Raw genomic sequence first — 23,764 nt, 5'->3', positions numbered from 1 at the left:
AGAAATGCAACACCTGTTCCTTCACCTCCCCCCTCGACTCCATTCAAGGTCCCAAGCAGTCATTCCAGGTGCGACAAAGGTTCACCTGTATCTCCTCCAACCTCATCTACTGCATCCGCTGCTCTAGATGTCAGCTGATTTACATCGGGGAGACTAAGCGGCGGTTGGGCGATCGTTTCGCCGAACACCTCCGCTCAGTCCGCAATAACCTACCTGAACTCCCGGTGGCTCAGCACTTCAACTCCCCCTCCCATTCCCAATCCGACCTCTCTGCCCTGGGTCTCCTCCATTGCCAGAGTGAGCAACACCGTAAATTGGAGGGACAGCACCTCATATTCCGCCTGGGCAGCTTGCATCCTGATGGCATGAATGTTGAATTCTCCCAATTTTGCTAGGCCTTGCTGTCTCCTCCCCTTCCTTAACCCTCGAGCTGTCTCCTCCCATCCCCTCGCCCTCGGGCTCCTCCTCCTCCCCTTTTTCCTTCCTTCTCCCCTCCCACCCCCCATCAGTCTGAAGAAGGGTTTCAGACCGAAACGTCGCCTATTTTCTTCGCTCCATAGATGCTGCTGCACCTGCTGAGTTTCTCCAGCAATTTTGTGTACCTTCGACCTTCCAGCATCTGCAGTTCCTTCTTGAACATCCTTTCCACATATCTTGCCTGGCTGCTAAGTGGTCCCAGCATTTCTGTTTTTGTTTTTCTAATTTTCATTAACCACTGAATTTTGTTTTTACTCGCATTCAAACAGTCTGTGCATTACCTAATATTCGAAAATACATCCAAATTACAATCTTTGACATGAAAGTTTTGCTTTCAGGAGCTTTAAACCTTCATAATGTACTTTTTTGGTGTAGTTACTAAGGATTTCTTAAATCAGTTTTCAGGCCCATAAATGTACTCTCTTCTTAGTTATTAAAATAGTTAGGATTGAAAGTTTGTACCATTATAACAATATTAACAAAATGTGGCATGCATCAATGGTTTGAAGTCTTGTAATTCTTACCTGCACAGATGAAAAAGAAGAGCTGAGTTTGGAAACGGACCTTACCTCCTTAGTTTCCAAACGTGGCAGAAGTTATGAAAATTAATTTACCAGGATGATGCAGCACTCCGAATCAAATTCATTTTATGTTCAAAACAGAGAAAAGGTGCGGGTTGCTTTAATTAAATTAAGCTGTGAGGGTTGGTGGTTATATTCCTGTAAAACTAGGTTTTTATATCTTAAGTTGTTGAATAAAATGCATAATCCCCAATCCTTCAATAACAGGATATCTAATGGGTATATTTGCCCTCTGTTCACCAGATTACCTACTGTCAAAAACTACATAATATTGCAAAGTACAGGAAACTGCTTTCTGAACATTTTTAATCTAACACTTTCAGCTATTTCTTGGAAATTCTCGAGCCCACAGATCAACTATTTTCTTAAAGTTGTGTTCTTTGGTAGCACAAAATGATATGGAAACAAAACTAATGAGTTTGCAGTAGAAGTAACCTCTTTGTGTAATGCATTCTGCTCTACTAAAATTAATCATTTTAATAATGTTTTTTGTATTGCATTATTTTTATCAAAAAATAAACTATGATCCAGGAGCAAGATTGAGGCACGTGCCTATCTAGTTTTCAAAATCCTATATGAACAGTGTTTAGTTTCTAATAAGGGTATCATTGCCGAGCCAGATAAAAGGTAATTTGGCCTAATTATTATTGATGATTGTTTGTTCTTTTGGAATAATCATTATCATGTCAGGCTAATTCTAGTTGGAAATTAACAGTCATTCCACTGATAATATAAGTTCCAAGGTGGCTGCAGACAATTTCTAAAGAGTTTGCGTTATTTACTTCAGGAGGTAATAGTTGATTAGGTAGTATTTTGTTTCATTGTATGGTAGAACTTTGGAATGGCTAATTAAGTATTTGATTGCTTTAAATTTCACTATGAATTCAGTTAAACTGGGAAACGTATTTGAAAAAATCAAAACTGGGATGTGAGCATTAAAAGAATATTTGTGTTGTACTCAAGTCATTAATTCTCTATAATCATGCCTTTCACGGAATTTTGTTTGATAATTTCAAAATTTTGTCACACCTTACACCATGTAACACCAATGTTAGAAATGTATGGTACAAATTAAACACAGCAATTTTAATTCAGTGTTATTTTATATTTTGGTTTATTGGCTTTCTACAATGCTGCATTTGAGCTTGTTTGCATCATTAAGTGTATGCAACTCTGGGTGAAAGTTATATTGTATCAAACACATTAAAGCACTGACCAAGAATTAGTCATACACAGAGGGGATAAATGTTAGGACAGTTACAATGAAATCTACAAATGTCTGCACGGATATATCTCATTACCTCTATATAACATAAGATTTTGTGTTTAAAGTCATAAGGAGGACACTCTGTTTATTGTATGAATCAAATATGTTTTTAAGAATTGTTCTAAACAATTGTACAATTAAACATTTCTGTGTTTTAACCTAGACACAATGTCGTAATTGGATGAAAACTGGTCATTGTCCATATGGGAACACATGTAGGTTTACTCATGGATCCTCCCCCAGAGGTAAAGGATACAGTGCCACATACAGAAGGTAAAATGTAACTGATTCTTAAGAACTTAAATTATTTAAATAAATCTTTTGCGAAGCACTGTTAAATGATTTTTTTTTTCTCCCGTTCTAACTGATTTTTCATTTAGCACTTTGTATAATTTTTTTAAATGTTGATTAGAATTTGTTTCTGGGCTCATCACTGTCCAGATTCACTGCTGAGCAGGTTTGATGATATTACAACTGACAGACACCATGAACCAGAACCAGTGGTCATAATCTCAAAATAAGACAGAAATGAGAAAAAAAAAATTAAAACCCAAGGTATATTCAAGACTGAGATCAATGGATTTTAGTAGATGAATCAATGAATAGAGATCGAAGTTTCAAGAGACATTTATTGTCACTTGCACCAATTGGTACAGTGAAATTTGGGGTCACCATACAGCCATACGATTAAAAAAACAGTTGCTGGGTGTTTTCTCTGGTGGTGCTCTGCCAGGCCTGTAATGCCTCCATCTTTAGCTTATGCTTTTTTTGGAGGCTAGTTCCCTTCAGTTTTCTCTTCAGCATATAAAAGGCATGCTCAATTAGATTCAGATTGGGCGATTGACTTGGCCACTCAAGAATTTACCATTTTTTAGCTTTGAAAAACTCCTTTGTTGCTATAGCAGTATGTTTGGGATCATTGTCTTGCTGTAGAATGAACCGCTGGCCAATGAATTTTGAGGCATTTGTTTGAACTTGAGCAGATAGGATGTGCCTGTACACTTCAAAATTCATTATGCCACTACAATCAGCAGTTGTATATCAATGTATGTGATTGAGCCAGTACCTTCAGCAGCCAGACATGCCCATAACACCCCCACCACCGTATTTCACAGATGAGGTAGTTTGCTTTTGCCCTTGGGCAGTTCCTTTTCTCCTCCATACTTTGCTCTTGCCATCACTCTGATATGTTAATTTTCATCTCATCTGTCTACAAGACCTTTTTCCAGAACTGTGGTTGCTCTTTTAAGTACTTCTTGGCAAACTGTAACCTGGCTATCCTATTTTTGCAGCTAACCAGTGGTTTGCATCTTGCAGTGTAGCCTCTGTATTTCTGTTCATGAAGTCTTCTGCGGACAGTGGTCATTGACAAATCCACACCTGACTCCTGAAGAGTGTTCCTGATCTGTCGGACAGGTGTTTGAGGATTTTTCTTTATTAGAGAGAGAATTATTCTGTCATCAGCCGTGGAGGTCATCCTTGGCCTGCCAGTCCCTTTGGGATTAGTAAGGTCACCAATGCTCTCTTTCTTCTTAATGATGTTCCAAACAGTTGATTTTGGTAAGCCTAAGGTTTGGCTGATGTCTCTAACAGTTTTATTCTTGTTTCTCAGTCTCATAATGGCCTATTTGACTTTCATTTGCACAACTTTGGTCCTCATGTTGATAAACAGCAATAAAAGTTTTGAAAGGTGATGGAAAGACTGGAGGAAAGACTAGATGCTGAGAGCTCTCTTATACCTGCATTAAGGAGGCAATTAAACACACCTGAGCAATTACAAACGCCTGTAAAGTCATGTGTCCCAAACATTATGCTGCCCTGAAATGGGGGGATTATGTATAAACGCAGCTGTAATTTCTACATCGTGAAACCAAAATGTATAAAAAATACCCTTTAATAAAATCTGACAATGTGCACTTTAACCACATGTGGTTTTTTCTATTACAAGTCTCAAATTGAGTACAGAGGCAAATAAATAAATTATGGGTCTTTGTCCCAAACATAATGGAGGGAACTGTAGATAGAATTAGTTTAAACTCAAGTACAATAGATACAACACAAGAGAAGATACAGAGTGCAGAATACAGTTCTCAGCATTGTAACACATAATTTTCTTAAACATAGTTTGTTGTCCATAATGGGGTGAATCGAACAGTACTAGCTTATGGAGGGACTGTTAGAAGGACCGTTATGTATTGCCATATCCATAATTATGGAAACTTATGGAAGGACCGTTAGAATTCTGATAATGGAGGGGAAGAAACTGATGATGAATCTGGTGGTGCGTGCTTTCAAGCTTCTGTACCTTCCCGGATGAGAACAGGGAGAACAAGGAATGACCAACTGGGGTGGAACATGTCTTTGATTATGTTGGCTGCTTTTCGGAGGCGGAGTGAAGTGCAGATGGAGTCATTGGTGGGAATGATCTGTGTGATGGATTGGGTTACATCGAAAACTCTGCAATTTCTTGTGCCTTGGGCAAAACTGTTCCCAAACCAAGGTGTGGTGCAACCTGACAGTTTGGTTTCTGTGGTACACGGGAGACATGCCAAAATTCCTCAGTCTCATCAGGAAGTGGAGGTGTTGGTCTGCCTTCTTGGCTGCTGCATCAAGTAGTTGGTCCGTGATCTTTGGTAATTTTACCGCCAAGGAACTTGAAGCTTTCAACCATTTCCACTTCCGCACCATTTATGGTGATTGGGGCATGTACTCCACCATGCATCCTACAGTCCATATCTAGCTTGTTCGCCTTGCTGACATTGACAGTGTGGTTATTGTCACAACACCATCTTTGTGGTACATCTCGCACATTAGCAGCTTTAACACAGTAAATACCAATTTCCACATTATCGTGGCAAAGCAGCTATTTTTTCCAATCCATTATTGCCACTGAGTGATTTGGAAATTGAACTCATTGGTTTACATTTTTTTCATGTAATGGTGCGGTTTGATTGCATAGTTGAATACAAAACATCAGCACTGTATTTCACATAATATCGGATATGCTTTGGGACATTTTTAAGAGCTGTGGCAATATGATATAAGTATGGGTTCTTTGGTTGCATCAAACTCAATATGTTTTAATGCTCATCTTTAATAGAAAGATATAAGAATTAACTTATTTGAAAAAAAAACTTTACAATGTACTTTATGATGTCAGGATGTAGTTGCTGTGACTTAAGAATAGATATTATGATCTCATAAAGTTATATCTTCCCTGTGAACAGTGAAATGTATGACTATATATCCTTGAATGCAGACCCAATCTCATATATGAAAGGAACTTAATTTTTTTTGCCACTCATGTGGGCAACTGGATACCTCGCTTGTGCCACAGGTCCTAATGAGTTGTAGGCTTGCATTTTTTATTTTTTTTCCATTACTACTAGCCTGATGTGTATGTAATATGTGCCAATTACATATTCTTAAGTTGCATCGTTTAACATTTATTAGCTACGATATTTGTTGTGGATGCAGTAATTCAACCTCCATGCATTAGAACTTAAAAAGATCAATTGTGAAATCCATGAATAATTCCACATTACAGTCCATAATCTCACTGTTATTAAAATCTGGCAGATCATAAAATATTGTCATCTACTACTTAATATGCAGAATAATTGGAGTAGTAAAACACTTAATTGACATCAAGCACACATGCAAAACAACTGATTTGGTTGTACTAATCGATGTTCTGGCTGGCTTTAAATATCTGTGTTTGGATATTTTTAAAGCTTCCATAAAACATTTTCATTTCTCTGCAACTAACTTCAATTGTAGGACTTTTCTATATTTAGATAATTTTTGATATATCAAGTTGCAGATGTTCTTGAGTTTATGATATTCTTTATTTGTCCCTCAATATTGTACTTTAAATTTTGTAGACTACAAATGTTCATTATTTGGTGATATCCCATTGATAATTGGAAAAAGTGCTTGCATCAAGATTCTGTATTTGGATGTGCCTGACATTTTGATTACTGGGTTAATGTTGATATAGAGATTCTAAAAATGAAATAAAAGTCTGGGATATCTGTAAATATATATTCTAATGTCACTAAAACATTTGTTGTACACATTCCTTTATAAATTTTAGCTAGACAGTAGAAACAAAAACCTTTAAAGTTTAATTCCTAATTTTTCAAATTTGTCACTTTTTTATGAATATGCAGATCTCCAGAAAGGCCAACTGGTGATTTACGAGAGAGAATGAAGAATAAAAGGCAAGATGTAGAATCTGAACCACAGAAGAGAACCCAGGATGAGTCCTCGTCTCCAACGAGGGTAAAAATGATTGTCATTCCAAATGTATGATTTATAGCAATCTTCCATTAACCTTTCCATCCTGGGCTTGAGAACTATGTTTTAATGAAAATATAAATTAGTTTCAAGTTGTTGAAAAATGTTCAGTTGCCAAAAATCATATCTAATGTTACATCAAATACACTGTAATTAAAAATAATCTAATCTATGTCCTTTGATTGCTGAAGTTAAGAATTGTAGCGTGAAAGGATACGTAGTTCTTCTTTCACAAAAGTGGAATTCAAGTGGAATAAATAGATGTCTTATTTTAGTTTCATGGCTTAGTCTTATTGCATGGGAACAGATCTCAGTATCAATGGATTTTTAATCTAAACAATCCAATAGAACAGAGAGAACAGAACAGTAGAGGAATAGGTGCATTGAAACATCATGTCTACTCTGACAATGATGCCAATCTAACCAATCACATGTGCTGGTACATAGTCCATATCCCTCAATTTCCTGCTTGCTCATGTATCTGCCTTAATGCCTCTTAAACATTACTATCGTATCTATCACCGACCCTGGCAGTGCATTCCATGCCATATGTAATGAAACGTATACAGGCATATATATGCCTCACCTCATACTTGGCCCAGATTAAAACTAGAAGGCAGCGGGAAAGATTTAATGGGATTCTGAAGGGTAGGTTTTCACGGAGTGGATGGTGGATATATGGGACGAGCTGCCGGAGAAAGTGGTGGAGATGCAATTACGGTTTATCCAACATTTAGACATGGGAGTGCATGGATAGGAAAGGTTAAATGGGATATGGTCCAAATGTAGACGTGGGACTAGCTCAGGTAGGCAATTTGCTCGGCATGGATGAAGGGCCTGTTTCCGTTCTGTGCTCTTTGATTCTAGGATTCCATTCGCCTTTTCTTTGCAAAACCTAAAATTGTGTATGGTAATTATATGGCCAAAATAAAGTTATATTTGAGATGAGAGTTGCATGCAAAGGTAGGAAATAGTGGAATAGAATTTTATGCTTGTAAAAATGGATAATATTTTCCTTGTATCAGTATATAGTTAGAGAGTCAAGTCAAGTGAGTTTATTGTCATGTGTCCCTAATAGGACAATGAAATTCTTGCTTTGCTTCAGCACAACAGAACATAGTAGGCATTGACTACAAAACAGATCAGTGTGTCCATATACCATAATATAAATATATACACACATGAATAAATAAACTGATAGAAACATAGAAAATAGGTGCAGGGGTAGGCCATTCAGCCCTTCGAACCTGCACCACCAACATAGTCATTTTTTATGCAAGAGATACATTTGTGGCAAAATGAAACCAGAGAAGATAAATGCATTTTTGTTTTCTGCAGTACAATAAAACAAGTTATTTTATTTAGAGGGCTGCTTCAAGAAGCAGACGTCGAGAAAAAGATGATGCTAATCTGAAAATTACCAAGGAACGCACCCCAGAAAGTGAAGAAGAATCAGCTGAATGGGAAACAGGCAGAGATGGTAAATTGGATTTTATTTATATAATCAGAAAATACATAATTGTGAACATTGCATTTGTAAAATTATCAAAAGAATTAGCTGTGATGAAGCTAATTATATATACAGTGTCCTCCATAATATTTGGGACAAAGACCCATCATTTATTTATTTAGTTCTTCCATAAGCTAGGGTACTGTTCGATTCACCTCTACCCCATTAAGGACAACAAACTATGTTTAAGAAAATGATGCGTTACAATGCTGAGAACTGTATTCTGCACCCCGTACACTCCCTTGTATCCCTGCACCCTGTACTTCCAGTATCTATTGTACTTGAATTTAAACTAATTGGATCTACAGTTCCCTCCATAATGTTTGGGACAAAGACCCATCATTTGTTTATTTGCCTCTGTACTCCACAATTTGAGATTTGTAATATAGAAAATCACATGTGGTTAAAGTGCACATTGCCAGATTTTAATAAAGACCATTTTTATCCATTTTGATTTCACCATGAAGAAATTACAGCTGTGTTTATACAAGGATTAGGAGTAAAGGGTGTGTGGCAGTTAGTGAAGAAGTAGAAAACACTGGGATAAGTGAACAAACTTTTAGAAGCAATTTTTTGATAGGTTGTGAAAGGGAAAAAAGATTTTAGATGTGAATCTTCTTCAAATTAAACGATTTTCATGTTATACCTGGAGAAACTCAGCGGGTGAGGCAGCATCTATGGAGCGAAGGAATAGGTGACGTTTCAGGTTGAGACCCTTCATGATATACCTGTAATGAGAGCAATAAAACAGCCTCAAGAATGCTAACAAGGCTAAAACTGGAGGAACAGGAAAGCATAGCTAAATGATAACACCGTAGAATATTAGCTTAGTCGAACTATGATGAATAATTTTAATGTAACCCACATAGGCCCTGATAATTATCCAAATAATATCGTTTTTTATTGTAAATTTATTTGTTACATTGTTGCGTTAATGTAAAATCTGCAGCAAGAATTTCATTGTTCCATCTTCAGTGCACATGACAATTAAACACACTAGATCCCTTGATTCTACAGCTCATGTAGGGTTTAATCCCACATCTTAATGTTTCCTTTGACTTCTTCGGGAATGCCTGATGCAGTCTATGAGGTTAGAGGAGATGTACGTAAACTGCTTTCTCACCTGGAGGGACTGCTGGGGTTCCTGGATGGGTGTGATGGAGGAGGATTATGGACAGGTTACATCTTCTGCGATTGCAGGGAAAAGTACCGAGGGAGGGGGTGGTTTGAGTGGGAAAGGCTGAGTGAACCAACGAGTTGTAGAGGGAGCAGTCTCTGCGAAAGGTGGACAGGGGTGGAGACAGGAAGATGTGAGAGGTACACAAAAAAGCTGGAGAAACTCAGCGGGTGCAGCAGCATCCATGGAGCGAAGGAAATAGGCATCTATTGCATCCGCTGCTCTAGATGTAAGCAGATCTATATCGGTGAGACCAAGCGGAGGTTGGGCGATCGTTTTGCCAAACACTTCCGCTCGGTCCGCAATAACCAAGCTGACCTCCCGGTGGCTCAGCACTTCCACTCCCCCTCCCACTCCGTCTCCGACCTCTCTGTCCTGGGTCTCCTCCATGGCCACAGCGAGCAGCACCGGAAATTGGAGGAACAGCACCTCATATTCCGCTTGGGGAGTCTGCATCCTGGGGGCATGAACATCGAATTCTCCCAATTTTGTTAGTCCTTGCTATCTCCTCCCCTTCCTCAGTCCCCCTGCTGTCTCCTCCCATCCCCCAGCGTTCGGGCTCCTCCTTTTTCCTTTCTTCTCCCCACCCCCGATCAGTCTGAAGAAGGGTTTCGGCCCGAAACGTTGCCTATTTCCTTCGCTCCATAGATGCTGCTGCACCCGCTTAGTTTCTCCAGATTTTTTTGTGTACCTTCGATTTTCCAGCATCTGCAGTTCCTTCTTAAACAAGATGTGAGAGGTGGTGGGATCACGTTAGAGGCAGCGGAAATGTCGGAGATATTGGATGTGGAGGCTCGTAGATAGTTTACAACGTAATTGTATAAACAATTAATTCTACAATTTTTGGTAACTAACCAAACCCCCTCCCTTCCTGACCCCCCCCCCCCCCATCCATTTCCCTGTGCCCCACATGGACTTACACCCAATTATCCCCTCCCCCCCCGTCCCTATAACCTACATTCTTTTCTTCTTTCATCTCTATCTCTCAGCTTTTGTCCTTCATCTCTGGCCTTTGTCCAACCATCTGCCTATCAAACATCTGTATCCACCTATCATTCACAAATAATTGCTGCATCTTATTAAAGTAATAAATATTTGGAATTGTTCAGAAATTGCTTGTGTGGTATCAATGGAGGGAAGTGAACAGCAGGCCAAAGTGCTTATAGAATCACTTAAGTACCTTTGTTTCTAGTTTATGTAATCAACTTGTATGCCATTAAAGTTCTCGGGCTGACTTTGTTCTGCAGTGTAAAAGTGATTTCAGCTTCAATGTCAACGCATCACTACAACTCTGTCCCCTGCAATACCCAAGGTCGTGCCTTGCTCTTTTTCAAAGTTTTTCATGGCTTTATAACTGTTTTAAATGTGTCTTGTATTCAAAAATATAAAATGTCAGTATTACAAAAAAACATTGTTAAAAATGCAATATATATTATAGACACAAGTCAATCTGAAATAATTAAGAACAAAGCAAATAATTGAATTTACCTGTTGTATTGAATTGAATAGTCCCGATCTCCAAGTGGGCATCACAATTTAAATGAATGAAGATTCCAGTCGTCTGCTGGTTCTAATTGATCTAGGTTCATGGAGGTAGGTTCCCTTGAGTGACAGTTCACCACGAGAGACAGATCATCAGTACCTGTCACCCAGCTCACCCTGGACTTCTATTCCTGGCTGCATAAATCCAGGAATGAATTATCCGAGAGCATCTGAATGTTAGCAGACCCTTTGGAACCATCAGTCACAGCCAGGATGATTCATCTGATGGCTTGACATGCAATCACCAGAGGAAGTGAAATGCTCAATTATATGAGCAATTTAGCAGAATGCAATTCTAAGTGACATTCTTTGACTGATTATTTATTGAAACCAGCAGTATTTTGAACTGTTAAACATTTATAGTCAAGTCAGAACCCTTAACCACATTTAAGGGTATCTATTTTTTTGGCAAATAAAAGAAAATGTGATCAATGGGATACTTTGAAATCTCCTAGGCTATTTTTAAGTTGCTCCTTTTATGACTTCATCATTTTGGTAATCCTGCCCAATTTGAGATAAGGAAAACTTCATGCAATTTACTGAGAATATTTTTTAAAGTATGGCTACTTTGCTTTCATGGTTATTTGTGTTACAGATTCTGATAATGGGGATGTAAACTATGATTATGATCATGAGCTGTCCCTTGAAATGAAGCGGCAGAAAATACAACGGGAACTGATGAAACTTGAACAAGAGAATATGGATAAAAGAGAAGAAATAGTCATCAAGAAGGAGGTTGGTGTACAAGGAAGTTGCTTGTTTGTAATATTGCAGTGAGAAAATCTAGAAAACATCATGGATGAATTTATTGTATTTAATACCGTGCGTTTAAGTGAACTAAATATATATAAGAATTAGAGGAAAAAATTGTTTTTCTACTGATGATACAGACTGCACATCTCTGACCAGGATGCAGTTGTAGACTAAGTGAAAAATAATTAATCATTCAATTACAACCATGATCAATTTACAGTATTGAAAATTTTGTATTAAAAAAATTATGCCAATTTGTTAATATGTTCGGGATGCTGGTGGACTCAGATACGTTAGTGGCATTTAAGAGATTTTTAGATAAACTGATTTCACATGGTCCATATTAATTTGTCTATCTCAGCATCATGTTTGGGATAGACATTGAGGGCAGAAGGGCTGTTCCTGTGCTGTACTTTTCAGTGCCAATGGAATGACCAGAACAGCACACAATACTCCAAATGTGGCCTAACCATTATAGAGCTTTATAAGTTTTATAGAGCTCCAACATGGTTGAAGTAAAACAACCTTCATCACTTCTTGAAAAAACGTTTGCTAAACTATCATTTTCATAAATCCTGTTTTTGGCATTTAATATATGTTGTTGATATATTTTACATCCACAACTGAAGTTTCACTTCATTTGGTTTATAAAGTGGATGTTTGCCTTCCTCTGAAATTTGGTGCTAATCTATATATATCTATCCATCTATCTATCTATCTTACTAAAAGTCTGTTCTTGATCGGTTTTGGCGATCTGTGCTGCGATTTCCGAGAGAACGCCACCACCTACGGCCGTCATTTTTGGCCACCTTGCTCAGAGCCCCCCTCCGCCGCATGTGTGCCGAGGATTTTTCCAGTCGATGAAAAATGACAGAGATATTAATGATTTTACAAAATTCCCCATTCTCTCTGCTGCCCTCGCTGGCGGCAGGGGGGATGGACTATAACACCAGGAAGTGGTGTGCCTCAATTAGTCTGCAAGCTGTAGGAAGTCAGAGGGTCACGTTTCTCTGAGCTGTGAATAACACTGAACACATGTCCACACAACTGTGAGTAAGTACCCTTAATGTGGTTTGAAAATGAAAATATGGTTAAAGTAAAAAAGCACTGCCTGCAAATGGTTGTTTGGAGGGTTTGGGTTGAAATAAAAAAGGCCTCTCTCTCCCCCCTCCCCCCCTCCCTCTCTCCTCTCCTCTCCCTCACCTCACCTCCCCCCCCCCTGTCCTCTCCCCCCCCTCTCCTCTCCTCCCCCCCCCCTCCCTCCTCCCCCCCTCTCCTCTCCCCCCCTCTCCTCTCTCCCCCTCTCCCTCCTCCACCCCCTCTCCTCTCCCCCCCTCTCCTCTCCCCCCCCTTTCCTCTCCCCTCCCTCTCCTCTCCCCCCCTCCCTCTCCTCTCCCCCCCTCTCCTCTCCCTCCACTCCTGCTCCCCCCCTCCCCTCCCCTCTTCCCCTCCACCCTCTCCTGGGTCTCCCCCACCTGTCCTCTCCACTCTCCCCCCTCTCTCTCTCCCCCTCTTTTTCCCCTCTCCATCCCCCTCCCCCCGTCCCTCACCCTCCCCCCCCCCCCCCCCTCTCCACACCCCCCTACCCTCTCCCTCCACCCCCCTCCCTGCTCCCTCCCTCTATCCCTCCCCCCTCACCTCACCCCCCTCTCAGCACACCCCCCTCACCCCCCCCCCTCTCCTCCCCCCTCCTCTCTCCCTCCACCCCTCCTCTCCCCCCCTCTCCTCTCTCCCCCTCTCCTCCCCCCCCTCTCTCTCCCCCCCTCTCCCTCCCCCCTCTCCTCTTCCCCCCTCTCCTCTTCCCCCCCCCTCTCCTCTTCCCCCTCTCCTCTCCCCCCTCTCCTCTTCCCCCCTCTCTCCTCTCTCCCCCCTCTCCTCTCCCCCCCTCTCCTCTCCCCTCCTCCCCCCTTCATTCCTCCCCCCCCCTCTCCTCTCTCCCCCCCTCTCCTCCCCCCCCCTCTCCCTCCCTCTCCTCTCCTCTCCCCCCCCCCTCTCTCCTCTCCCCCCCCCTCCTCTTCCCCCCCTCTCCTCTTCCCCCCTCTCCTCTCCCCCCCTCTCCTCTTCCCCCTCTCTCCTCTTCCCCCCCTTCTCCCCTCCTCTGTTTTTCCCCCCTCTCCTCTTCCCCCCTCCCTCTCCTCCCCCCCTCCTCTTTCTCCCCTCTTTTTCCCCCCTTCCCCTAAACCCCCCCTCCCCTCCACATACCCCTACCCCCCTCCCTCCCCCTCCCTGCTCCCTACCTCTCCCCCTCCCCTCACCTCTCCCCCTTCCCTCACCTCTCCCCTCCAACCCACCCTCCCTCTCTCCTCCTCGCCCCCCCCCTCTCCCTCTTGCCCCTCTCTCTGTGTCTCTGCCCCTTCTCTCTCTGCCCTCACTCGCTACCCCTCCCCCCCTCTCTAGATGTGACTGCAAGTTGGGGGCTATGAGTCAGTAGATAGGGTGGTTATGGGGTAAAAGGAGCAAATTAATAATATTAATATATCAAGGGGGTAATTAGCGTGAGTGCGGGGGGGGGGGGATAGTTAGTGTGTGTGACGCTGCGTGCCGCCTCCTCCCCCCCCCCACAACCGCACGTTGGGAGAACAGACCCAACGGGTTTGCACTTGGTCTAGTATATTACTAAAAGTCTGATCTTGACCGCTTGCGCTGTGATTTCTGAGAGAACGCCGCCACTTACGGCCGTCATTTTTGGCCACCTCGCCCAGAGCCCCACTCCGCCAGACTGGACCGGAGGATTTTTCCCATCGATGAAATATCGGAGAGATATTAATGTTTTTTAAAAGATTGCCATTCTCTCTGCTGCCCCTGCTGGTGGGAGTGGGGAGGGACTATAAAACCCGGAAGTGGTGTGCCTCACTCAGTCTCTGCAAGATGGAGGAAGCCAGAGGGTCACGTCTCTCTGAGCTCTGAATAACACTGAACACATGTCTACTCAACTGTGAGTGCCCTTAATGTGGTTTGAAAATGAAAATATGGTTGGTTTGAAGTAAAAAGGCACTGCATGCAAATGGTTGTTTAGGGGGTTTGGTTTGAAGTAAAAAAGGCACTGCAAAGGGTTGTTTGGGGGTTTGGGGTTGAAGTAAAAAGGCACTGCAAATGGTTGCCAGTCAACTGCCAGCCCACCAGCTGTGAGTGAGCTGCCAGCACATCAGGCTTGAGGGATTGAGCTGCCACCCCAAGAATCCATTTGGCCCACAATGTCCATACTAACCCTCTGGAAACCAGTCCCTTCAGCCCACAAGACCCATACTAGCGCTCCAGAAAGCCCCTTCCCCCCACCACTGGCCACCAATATTGGAATTGGTGGAGAGGTGGAATATTGCGTTGGGGGACCAGCCCTCCCCTGTGAAGCTGGGACCCAATGGGTCCCACTTAGTCTAGTGACAAACTAAATTTGCAGCACGGAAAAACTATGTTGGGTAATACTGGCACCATCAGTTGAGCAGTCCATCAGATGAGACTGCTGTTAGGCAAGTATTACAGGGAACAACTTAATTTTACCGTAAATTTTAATGTCTCTTACCAAGTAAAATGTTTCTCTATTAAAGATATCTCCGGAACCTGTGAGAAATAAGCACTCCCCATCTCCAAGAAATTCAAGCAAATCGCCTAAACATAAAACTAGTCCAAAATTGTCTTCTGGTAAGAAGGAGAAAAAAGGATCAAGATTGTCATCTCCCGTAAGCGACCAACAAAGGTTTGTATGATGAATTTAAAATGTTGATTAAATTAAGATTATTGAGATTTTTTAAATAGTGTACAGTTAAAATTAAAAGCTTTGTCCCACGGTACAAGTTAATTCCAAGAGTTCTCCTGAGTTTGCCCTGATTCGAACTCGGAGATTTACGGCAATGGCCACTCGTTGGTACTCGAAGCTCTCATGAACATTTTTCATCATGTTGAAAAATCTTCACGAGTCTTCCCCTACTTACCTGCCGTTAACGAGTCTTCCCGAGTACCTGCCGTTAGCACTAAGAGACGTCCCCGAGCTCCGAAGTACCCGCTACGTTCATTCTCCGTGCTTACCACAAGTTTGATTTTTTTTCTTAACTCGGGAGAGCTCTTGGAATGAACTCGTACCGTGGGACAGGGCTATAACCATGATTAACTGCTGTTTTAATCGTATACTTGAACAGTAATAAAGTGCAATTATTTTGAATAGTACATGGTAATAACTTTTATTTATAGACTAATTACTTAACTTAAAATGATTGTCTATATATTGTAATAGTTGTTGGTATGTAGAGTCTAAGTTTTGTTACCAGTTTATTTTCCTGTAATTTCCACCAGGTGTTTTTAAACATGTTGAGGTATTCAAATAATGTGTGGTTCATTTCATTACCTTGACATCATCATCATCATCCCTCTCCAGCAAGCAGTCAGAACAAGAGCAAGTATTTAGCAAGTTTCTGAAAAGTAAAAGATCTGTGTGGAATCATAGGAAATAGGAATAGAATAAGTCATTTGACCCTTCCAGCATGCTCTCCCATTGAATAAAGATACAATATGGTAACCTGATTATTGAGACAGGAGGCATGCATCCTGTTAAACAGGTACTTTTGTTTTTGTGGAAGAAGAAGCTTTCCGTTTAGTATGAAAAATATGAAATTTTGGAAATGATAAACAGATTCAGGGGCAGAGTCTTTAAAACTAGACTAAGTCTAGGTCTAAATATAAACCGTAAGCTTTAAAAAAAAACAGCAGTCAATTGAAAAACCATTAGGGAAATGATGAAGGCTCAGACCCTTGCTTTGCTCAGTATATTCTGATTTCTAGGGTGTATTGCTGGGGATTTGATTGAACATCTGTGCATTTTGAAAGTCACTAAACCTAAAGAAAGGTTGGCATTTATTCCGAAGTACTAAAAACAACCGAGTGAGGTGGAGGACATTTGTCAATGGCCTATGCTCCCTGGAGGAGCAAAGGGCTTCAGAAGTATGAAGACTAAAAAGATTAGACATTTAAGTGTTAATATTTGTTGGGATATTGATTGAATATTGTGGCCATCTCTAGGTTCCTGATGTGCTCATGTAATTTCCAAAAACTAACACTGATAATTTAAACCTACCAAGCCAGGCAATTATAAATGAACAGGTTTTCTCTACATCTGGTAATGCAAAGCAGCTAAACAAATTCAGAAGAAGGTGGTAGGAGGCTGTCCCCCACACATTGGTATGGAGCTTTTGCATTTTTCAGCTTGACATTGTGCAATATGGTGCATACTGTATTGAGTCTTTTAATTTAGACTTGAATGCAATATATATGCTTTAAATTGGATTAGCTATGAATAAGGTTAGACTATATTACATTCCTAATTACATTCCACAGTAGAGCCAGGCTCTGATCAACACGTGCAGCACATGAATGATCTTAGTATACTCGTGTATGGAAATCAGATTATAATCTTTGCCCATGTTGACCAATCTGGGTCTCACTGCACACCTGGTACTACTCCTGACCCTGACTCCAGTTGCATACTTTCTCTCATTCCTGACCCCGAGTCCAGCATTACACCTGGTCCCAGCTTTGACTGCACACCTAGAACTATTCCAGACCTTGTCTCTGGATGCACACTTGGCCTTGCTCCTAGCCCCTCTGCACTGATAATATATCTGGCCCACACATAAAACCCCATATCTGACCCTCTGGACTTAAACTATTATGTTCAAGTCCACAGGTGCTTATCTAATGTAATCTTTTATGGGGCACTTCACAGACCAAATTATGTATTACAAAATTTGCTACATCCATTGGCTTCCTTGTTATCTAACATGCTAATTACTTTGTCAAAGAAGTCATCAATTGGTTGAACACAATTTCTTATCCATAAAATGATACTCAGCTGTATAAGTATTTTGTTACCATTTCTTTCATTTTCCTAACAAACTGTCCTGAAGTGATTTTCACCCCCAATATTTTCAGTATTTTGCTGTCTTCCTCTCAGCTGGGACTTTTCCGAAATGCAAAGTCCAATAACTATATATTTATAGCAACACCTCCGACGGCCCGGGACTTTTGCACTGAGGCTGCTCCATGGCCGGAGCTGCAGCGAGCGACTCGCCAGCCTGCAAACACTCGCCAGCCCCGGCTTTCGTTGATCACAGAATTTCTCACGACTGAGTGTGAGAAATTTGTGATCAGTGTGAGAGCGTGAGAATTTGTCGAAATGCTTTATTCTCACGCTCAAAGCGTGAGAGTTGGCAGCCCTGCTTTAAGTAAATTAAATCATAAGTAAAATCAGTGCCGCATAAGTGGCTAAGAGAAATCGTGAAATAAGCAAATTAGATTATTCTTTTTGATATTAGTTTAATCGTGAAATCATTGCTCTAGCCATTGTTTTATATAACTTGATATGTGATATTTTAAGCATGCAGGGCTATTATTCCTTCACTAAATGGATATTCCAAACTACATTTGATAACTTTTTAAAAATCGTTCCTTGACAGTACATTTTTTCTGACTGAAGTGTTACCTTTGAAGTTAAGGCAGAACATTATAAATATGAGGTTACACAAAAAAGCTGGAGAAACTCAGCGGGTGCAGCAGCATCTATGGAGCGAAGGAAATAGGCAACGTTTCGGGCCGAAACCCTTCTTCAGACTGAAACGTTGCCTATTTCCTTCGCTCCATAGATGCTGCTGCACCCACTGAGTTTCTCCAGCTTTTTTGTGTAACCTTCGATTCTCCAGCATCTGCAGTTCCTTCTTAAACATTATAAATATGAGGGTGCCCTTGTTTCTTTTCTTTACAGAAAATCATCAAGAGTACAGCAGAGTAAAAAGAAAGGACCTCGTACTCCAAGCCCACCACCCCCTATTCATGAAGAGATTCTAACAACAAAAAAGCATAAAGAAAAACCACGGGGAAAAGACAGAACTGAAGAAAAAGCACGAGAAAATAGAGAAAGAGGAAGGGATATAGAAAGACATAAAGAGAAAAAAGAGAAACACAAGTGAGTGATACTGTGCTTGATACAGTTTATATTATTTCATTTTCTTGTAAACATTGGTAGAGTTGCAGACAATGAAGAAGGCTGTCAAAGGATACAGCAGGTTATAAATTAGTTATAGATTTGGGCAGAGAAATGGTAGACAGTTTAATCCATGTAAGTGTGAGATGTTGTGCCTTGGGAGGTCAAATGTATAGGGAAAGCATACAGTTAATAGCAAGACCCTTAATAGCTTTTATGCGGAGAGATTTGGCGCCCAAGTCCATAACACCCTGAAAGTAGCATCGCAGCTAGATGGAGTGGTAAAGAAGGCATATGGTATGCTTACCTTTCTCAGTTGGGGCATTGAGAAATTGCATTGAGCAATTTCGTCATATTGCAGCTTTATGAAAGTTGGAGTATTGTGTGTATTTCTGGTCACCCCAATATAAGAAGGTTGCGGAGGCTTTGGAAAGGGTACAGAAGAGATTTACCAAGATACTGTCCGGATTAGAGGGTATTAGCTATAAAAAGAGGAAGGAGAAATTTGGATTGTTTCTCTGGAGCTTTGTAGGCTGAGGGGGAGACGTGGTAGGAGTTATAAAATTATGGGAGGCAAAGATAGGCAAAGGCAATCAGTTTCCCATGGTGGTGCGGCCAAATACCAGAGGTCATAGCTTTAAAATCATAGGGGTTTAGGAGAAGTGCAGAACACATTTTTTTTTTACACACAGAGTGGTAGGTGGCTGGAACGTGCTACCAGGGATGTTGGAGGAAGCAGATACATTCGTGGGATTAAAGTGGCTTTTCGGTATGCTGGGAATAGAGGGATCACAACAAAGGGATCACAAACGGGCTGAAAGGGAACAGTTTAATTTGGCATCTTGTTTGGCACAGCCATCGTGGGCTGAAGAGCCTTTCCTGTGTTGTACAGGTCTGTGCTCGTACATTGTGTAGTTATCTACCATTGCTACTGTACATTAAACAGAACAGGGTAAATTAGGATTTGTTTGGGTTATAATCAGAGGTGCAGCCATATTTAAACTTAATTCCAGCACATTATTTGGTGTTTTTACATAGATTCTATGAAAACATCAGTGGTCAAAAGGTAGAAGAATAATAACCTTTTGCACATGAAGACCCCTTTCCCAGAAAAAAATATTTTATGTTCAGCAACTTTTCATAAAGATATGCTATGCATTATTTCCCCCTAAAATTAATAGACCTGAAATCCTAACCATAAAGCAAAAAAAAAAACGGGAATAGTCAACCAGACAGTCTGAAGAAGGGTCTCAACACGAAATCTCACCTATTCCTTTTCTTCAGAGATGCTGCCTAACCTGCTGAGTTACTCCAGCATTTTGTGTCCATGTTTTGGAAAGGATGTCAATGTCATGAAACCGATTTATTTTCTCTCTTTTCTGGCGATGGCTAACTATTTACACCATTTTCTCTATACTTTCGAACTTCCCGCTATTTTGTGTTTTTAACTTCTTAATTGTATTTGGTTCCTGATCTGAATTCAATGTGTTTTCTTTGCCCACATTTAAACAGCAGCTAAGTACACAAGATTGTATACAAGATTGAGAATCATCAGCTTTTCAGTTCAAAATATTAATGATGTATTTGAATTAAAATGCCTTTTAAATTAAAAATACATTTTTAAATTTGCTTATTGAACATTACTGTAACATTCTTTAACCTATTTACACTGATATTTAGAACTATATGTATTGATTGTTTCTAGAAATGTTGGCTTCTGTTTACGTGCTTGTAATGACCCAAAATGTAGAATTATAGTCATTATAAGTTATGAACCATGGGTCCATGTTACGTAGTAATTTATTTTCAATTAGTTGTTTGAATGAGTCTTCAGGAGGTTATACCAATAATGTTTTCCATTTGTTTGCCTTCAGGTAGGCATCTTTAACATTGCAAAAATTCAAACATTAATTGAACTGATTCACAAAATGTTAAGACATGTGACCAACAGGTTCACCAAGGAGATGTTTTGAGGAGATGTTTTCATTTCACTGGGATAAAAATAAGGATGATAGTTTTAAAATCAAATAGGTATGTAACCAAGAACCAATGCAGGTTAGCAAACACAAGAAATGGGTGAACAGAATTTGAAATGGGTCAGTGCACAGGGTTCAGGGCTCATGCAAACAATCGCAAATTTACAGATGCTGGTCAAAGAGCTGAACTAGCAGTATACTCTTCAATTGATTAGATAGATTCATAATTTAAATATGTAAGAGACTTGCAGAATTGAGATGCCTGGACCATAACAATATTGGGACAATGGAAAGACAGAAATATCAGAGTAAAGGTACAATGCAGATTGGGCACCTTTCCCTTGCCTTAAACCGCATCACTTCCTAGAGAACTTCATACTTGCAGCAAAGGTGTAAACATTTTCTTTATTGATTGGATGAAGATAACACAAAAATGTTGAATGTATTTCTGTGTTTTCATCATATGTTATTGTGCTGCTACACAAGTCATCTCTGAAATCTATTTATATTATCACATATGAAAGAAACTTGAAAAATCTGAGTAGTTTACTCAATGGATGGGTACTGTCATACATTGTAGATAGAATGAAGAAATGATACAATAGACATCGCAGGTTAGGTCTCTGTCTTGTTCAACTTTCAGGGATCACTCTGATAGCCTTCGTAGACAGAAGAGGTCTATAAGCCCTGAAGAACAGTCTGGCAGCACCTCTTCTCGTTCCAGAGAATATTCCCCACCGGCAACAAGGAGAAAATCAGCCTCTCCAGCTCCACCTAAGTCAACCTCTTCTTCCTCTTCTCGAAAGCATTCCTTCTCTCCACGTTACAGGTATAGAATCCTCAAACTTGTGTCAACAAGAAAGTGGAAATGATGGGCACAACAAATTATCTAGAAATATATGACAAACTCATAATTTACACAGATACTCGTAGCAGTAATTAGCAGAATTGTTTTTTTTTTATGGATGCACAATAACATAATTAAACAGGTTAGGATTCAAAGCTAGGTTGACGTTTACCCTAATCAGTGATTTGGCATTTCTGCACACAACAAACAAGGCAAACCAAACTGAGGCTGGACTAATTAAGATTTGACTGGAAGATGAGATGTGGAGGAAGCAAGTGATGGGTAGATTTATTATCATAGTTGTATGATAATGTATCAGTGTACTAAAGTGGATTAGATGAGAATAGTTTCCATGCATATACTTCCACATATCAGCCCTTTCTAATGCTGGTAAGAGTGAAACTGAGAGACTGGATCATACTAGTCTGGGCCTGCTGCCGAGAAACACCATCTGCAGTGTATGAGCATCCACAGTTACCTGGGCTGTGCTAGTATCTTGCTAGCCCTCCACATATCTGAATCTAGCAGCAAGAACTGGATGCCAACTGAAACAAGTGTATTGAAGGAAGCGTGGAATTTGGACCTCTTTAATTTCAATGACTTTTAATTTTCTTTAACACTCAGAAACACTTAAAAACTTAATTCAATAAAAGTTAAATTATTTAAAAAATAAAAATAAAGTCAATTAATTATGAATAAAACCCATAAATGGTTTGAATAGTTATAAATTTAAGTTTAAAAAAAAGTAAATATGCCCTTTTTCCCTTTATCACCAAGTTTCTACCTTACTGCAGTCAGGTGACGATTCTCCAGTGTAATGCAGAGAAATTGCAACACAGGGTTAGCTGACATATTCAGCCACCTGAATGCAACCAAATGCAGGACTGAATTCAGTCGAAGTGACTTAATGGTTCTGTTTCCATTAACCCTAACCCTACTACAGCCCCTTCAACAATATGTATTAAGCAAACTCTAGCCATCTGTATAGTTCTGGAAGACTGGAGGGTGACTAATTTTGTATCATTACTTAAGGACAAGATGAAGCCGTGAAACTACAGGCTGGTGAGCCTACATCAGTGCTAGGAAAGTTAGTGGAGTGATGCCAAGGGGGAAGATTTACCAGCATTTTGATAGGCAAGGCCTGATTGGAGATAGACAGCATGACTTTGTGTGTGGGAAATCACGTCTCACTAATCTGATCGTTTTATTGGAGACGTCACCAAGAGGCTGTGGACATTGTCTACATGGTCTTTAGCAAGGCCTTCAACAAGGTCTCACCTGATAGGCTAGTCTGGAGGGTTAGATCACTTGTGACCCGAGGGTTCAAAATTGGCTTGGAGGAAAGAGACAAACAGTAGTGTGAAGAAGGGTCTCAACCCCAAACTTCACCTATTCATGGTCTCCAGAGATGTTGCCTGACCTGCTAAGTTATTCCAGCACTTAATGTCCTTATGGCCGGTGGTGTGCCACAGGGATCGGTGCTGGGTCAACTGTTGCTTGTTATCAACATTAACGATTTGAATGACAATGTAATTAACATTGTTAGTAAATGGTAGATATATGAATTAGAAGTGTTTTAAGGGACGTCGACCAAATGCAAGCAGATGGGACCAGCCCAGAATGCCAACTGTCAGCGTTGGCAAGTTGAGCTGAAGGGCCTGTTTTCAAGCTGTATAACTTTATGACTCAATAAATGATATTTAACCTGAACTCCTAACATGAGCCCAGTCTAGGTGCACAAAGGGTAGGGGAATTGGATTAAATGGAGACATGGGTCAGATCAAAATAGTAGCTAGCACTGAGGCTAATAATCTCAGGTGAGGGGAAAAAGCAAAAGGAACAATTGCCCTGCTCCCCAGAAGCATAATCCAAAATGTTAGTGTAAGGAGCTGTGGGACTGAGAGTAGCTGAAATATTGTTGCCTGTTTAGCACTCATTGATATCTTGCTGTGGTTTCCTAGTTAGGGTCCCAGAAGAAAACTAACAGATTAATGTTGTATAAATTTACTTTGGTGGTTGAACAGGGGTTATTATTAGTTTGGTTTTAAATAATTGATTACTTCTGTAGGATATTTAAATTTGAATTAGAACATATGCATGCAGCTATTAGTCAGTGATAATGTAGTACCTGTATAATGAAATACAATAGCATTAATCGGCTTGGTAATTTTGATTTCCACTTTCTGAAGTGATTTAAAAACTGGTTACAGATATTGAAACCATTGCATGTTTTTAACTTTTGAGTGATGGAAACACAAGTTTGGAACAATATATTTCTTTTATGAGACTTTTTAACCACATTTATCTTTACAAAGAGCTTTGATATTAAAATCAGGTGTACCTGCCAGTTATATGGATTAGAGGACTA

At 40.4% G+C, this 23,764-nt stretch overlaps 1 protein-coding gene across 1 annotated transcript in view; it reads left to right on the top strand.

The window, feature by feature from the left end:
- The window catches only part of LOC129702477 (zinc finger CCCH domain-containing protein 13-like), a 94,677-nt gene that overhangs the window by 22,345 nt on the left and 48,568 nt on the right, over positions 1 to 23,764 (top strand). The window contains 6 exon segments of the mRNA XM_055644207.1: positions 2,489 to 2,598; positions 6,498 to 6,609; positions 7,990 to 8,104; positions 11,449 to 11,588; positions 15,152 to 15,300; positions 18,355 to 18,555. Coding sequence (XP_055500182.1) covers positions 2,489 to 2,598; positions 6,498 to 6,609; positions 7,990 to 8,104; positions 11,449 to 11,588; positions 15,152 to 15,300; positions 18,355 to 18,555 — 827 coding nt within the window.

This window comes from Leucoraja erinacea, chromosome 13 (assembly GCF_028641065.1).
Source record: "Leucoraja erinacea ecotype New England chromosome 13, Leri_hhj_1, whole genome shotgun sequence".
In the NCBI taxonomy this organism is placed as follows: Eukaryota; Metazoa; Chordata; class Chondrichthyes; order Rajiformes; family Rajidae; genus Leucoraja; species Leucoraja erinaceus.
The sequence above is the reverse complement of the archived record's forward strand: the minus strand, read 5'-3'. Positions and strand labels throughout refer to the sequence as shown.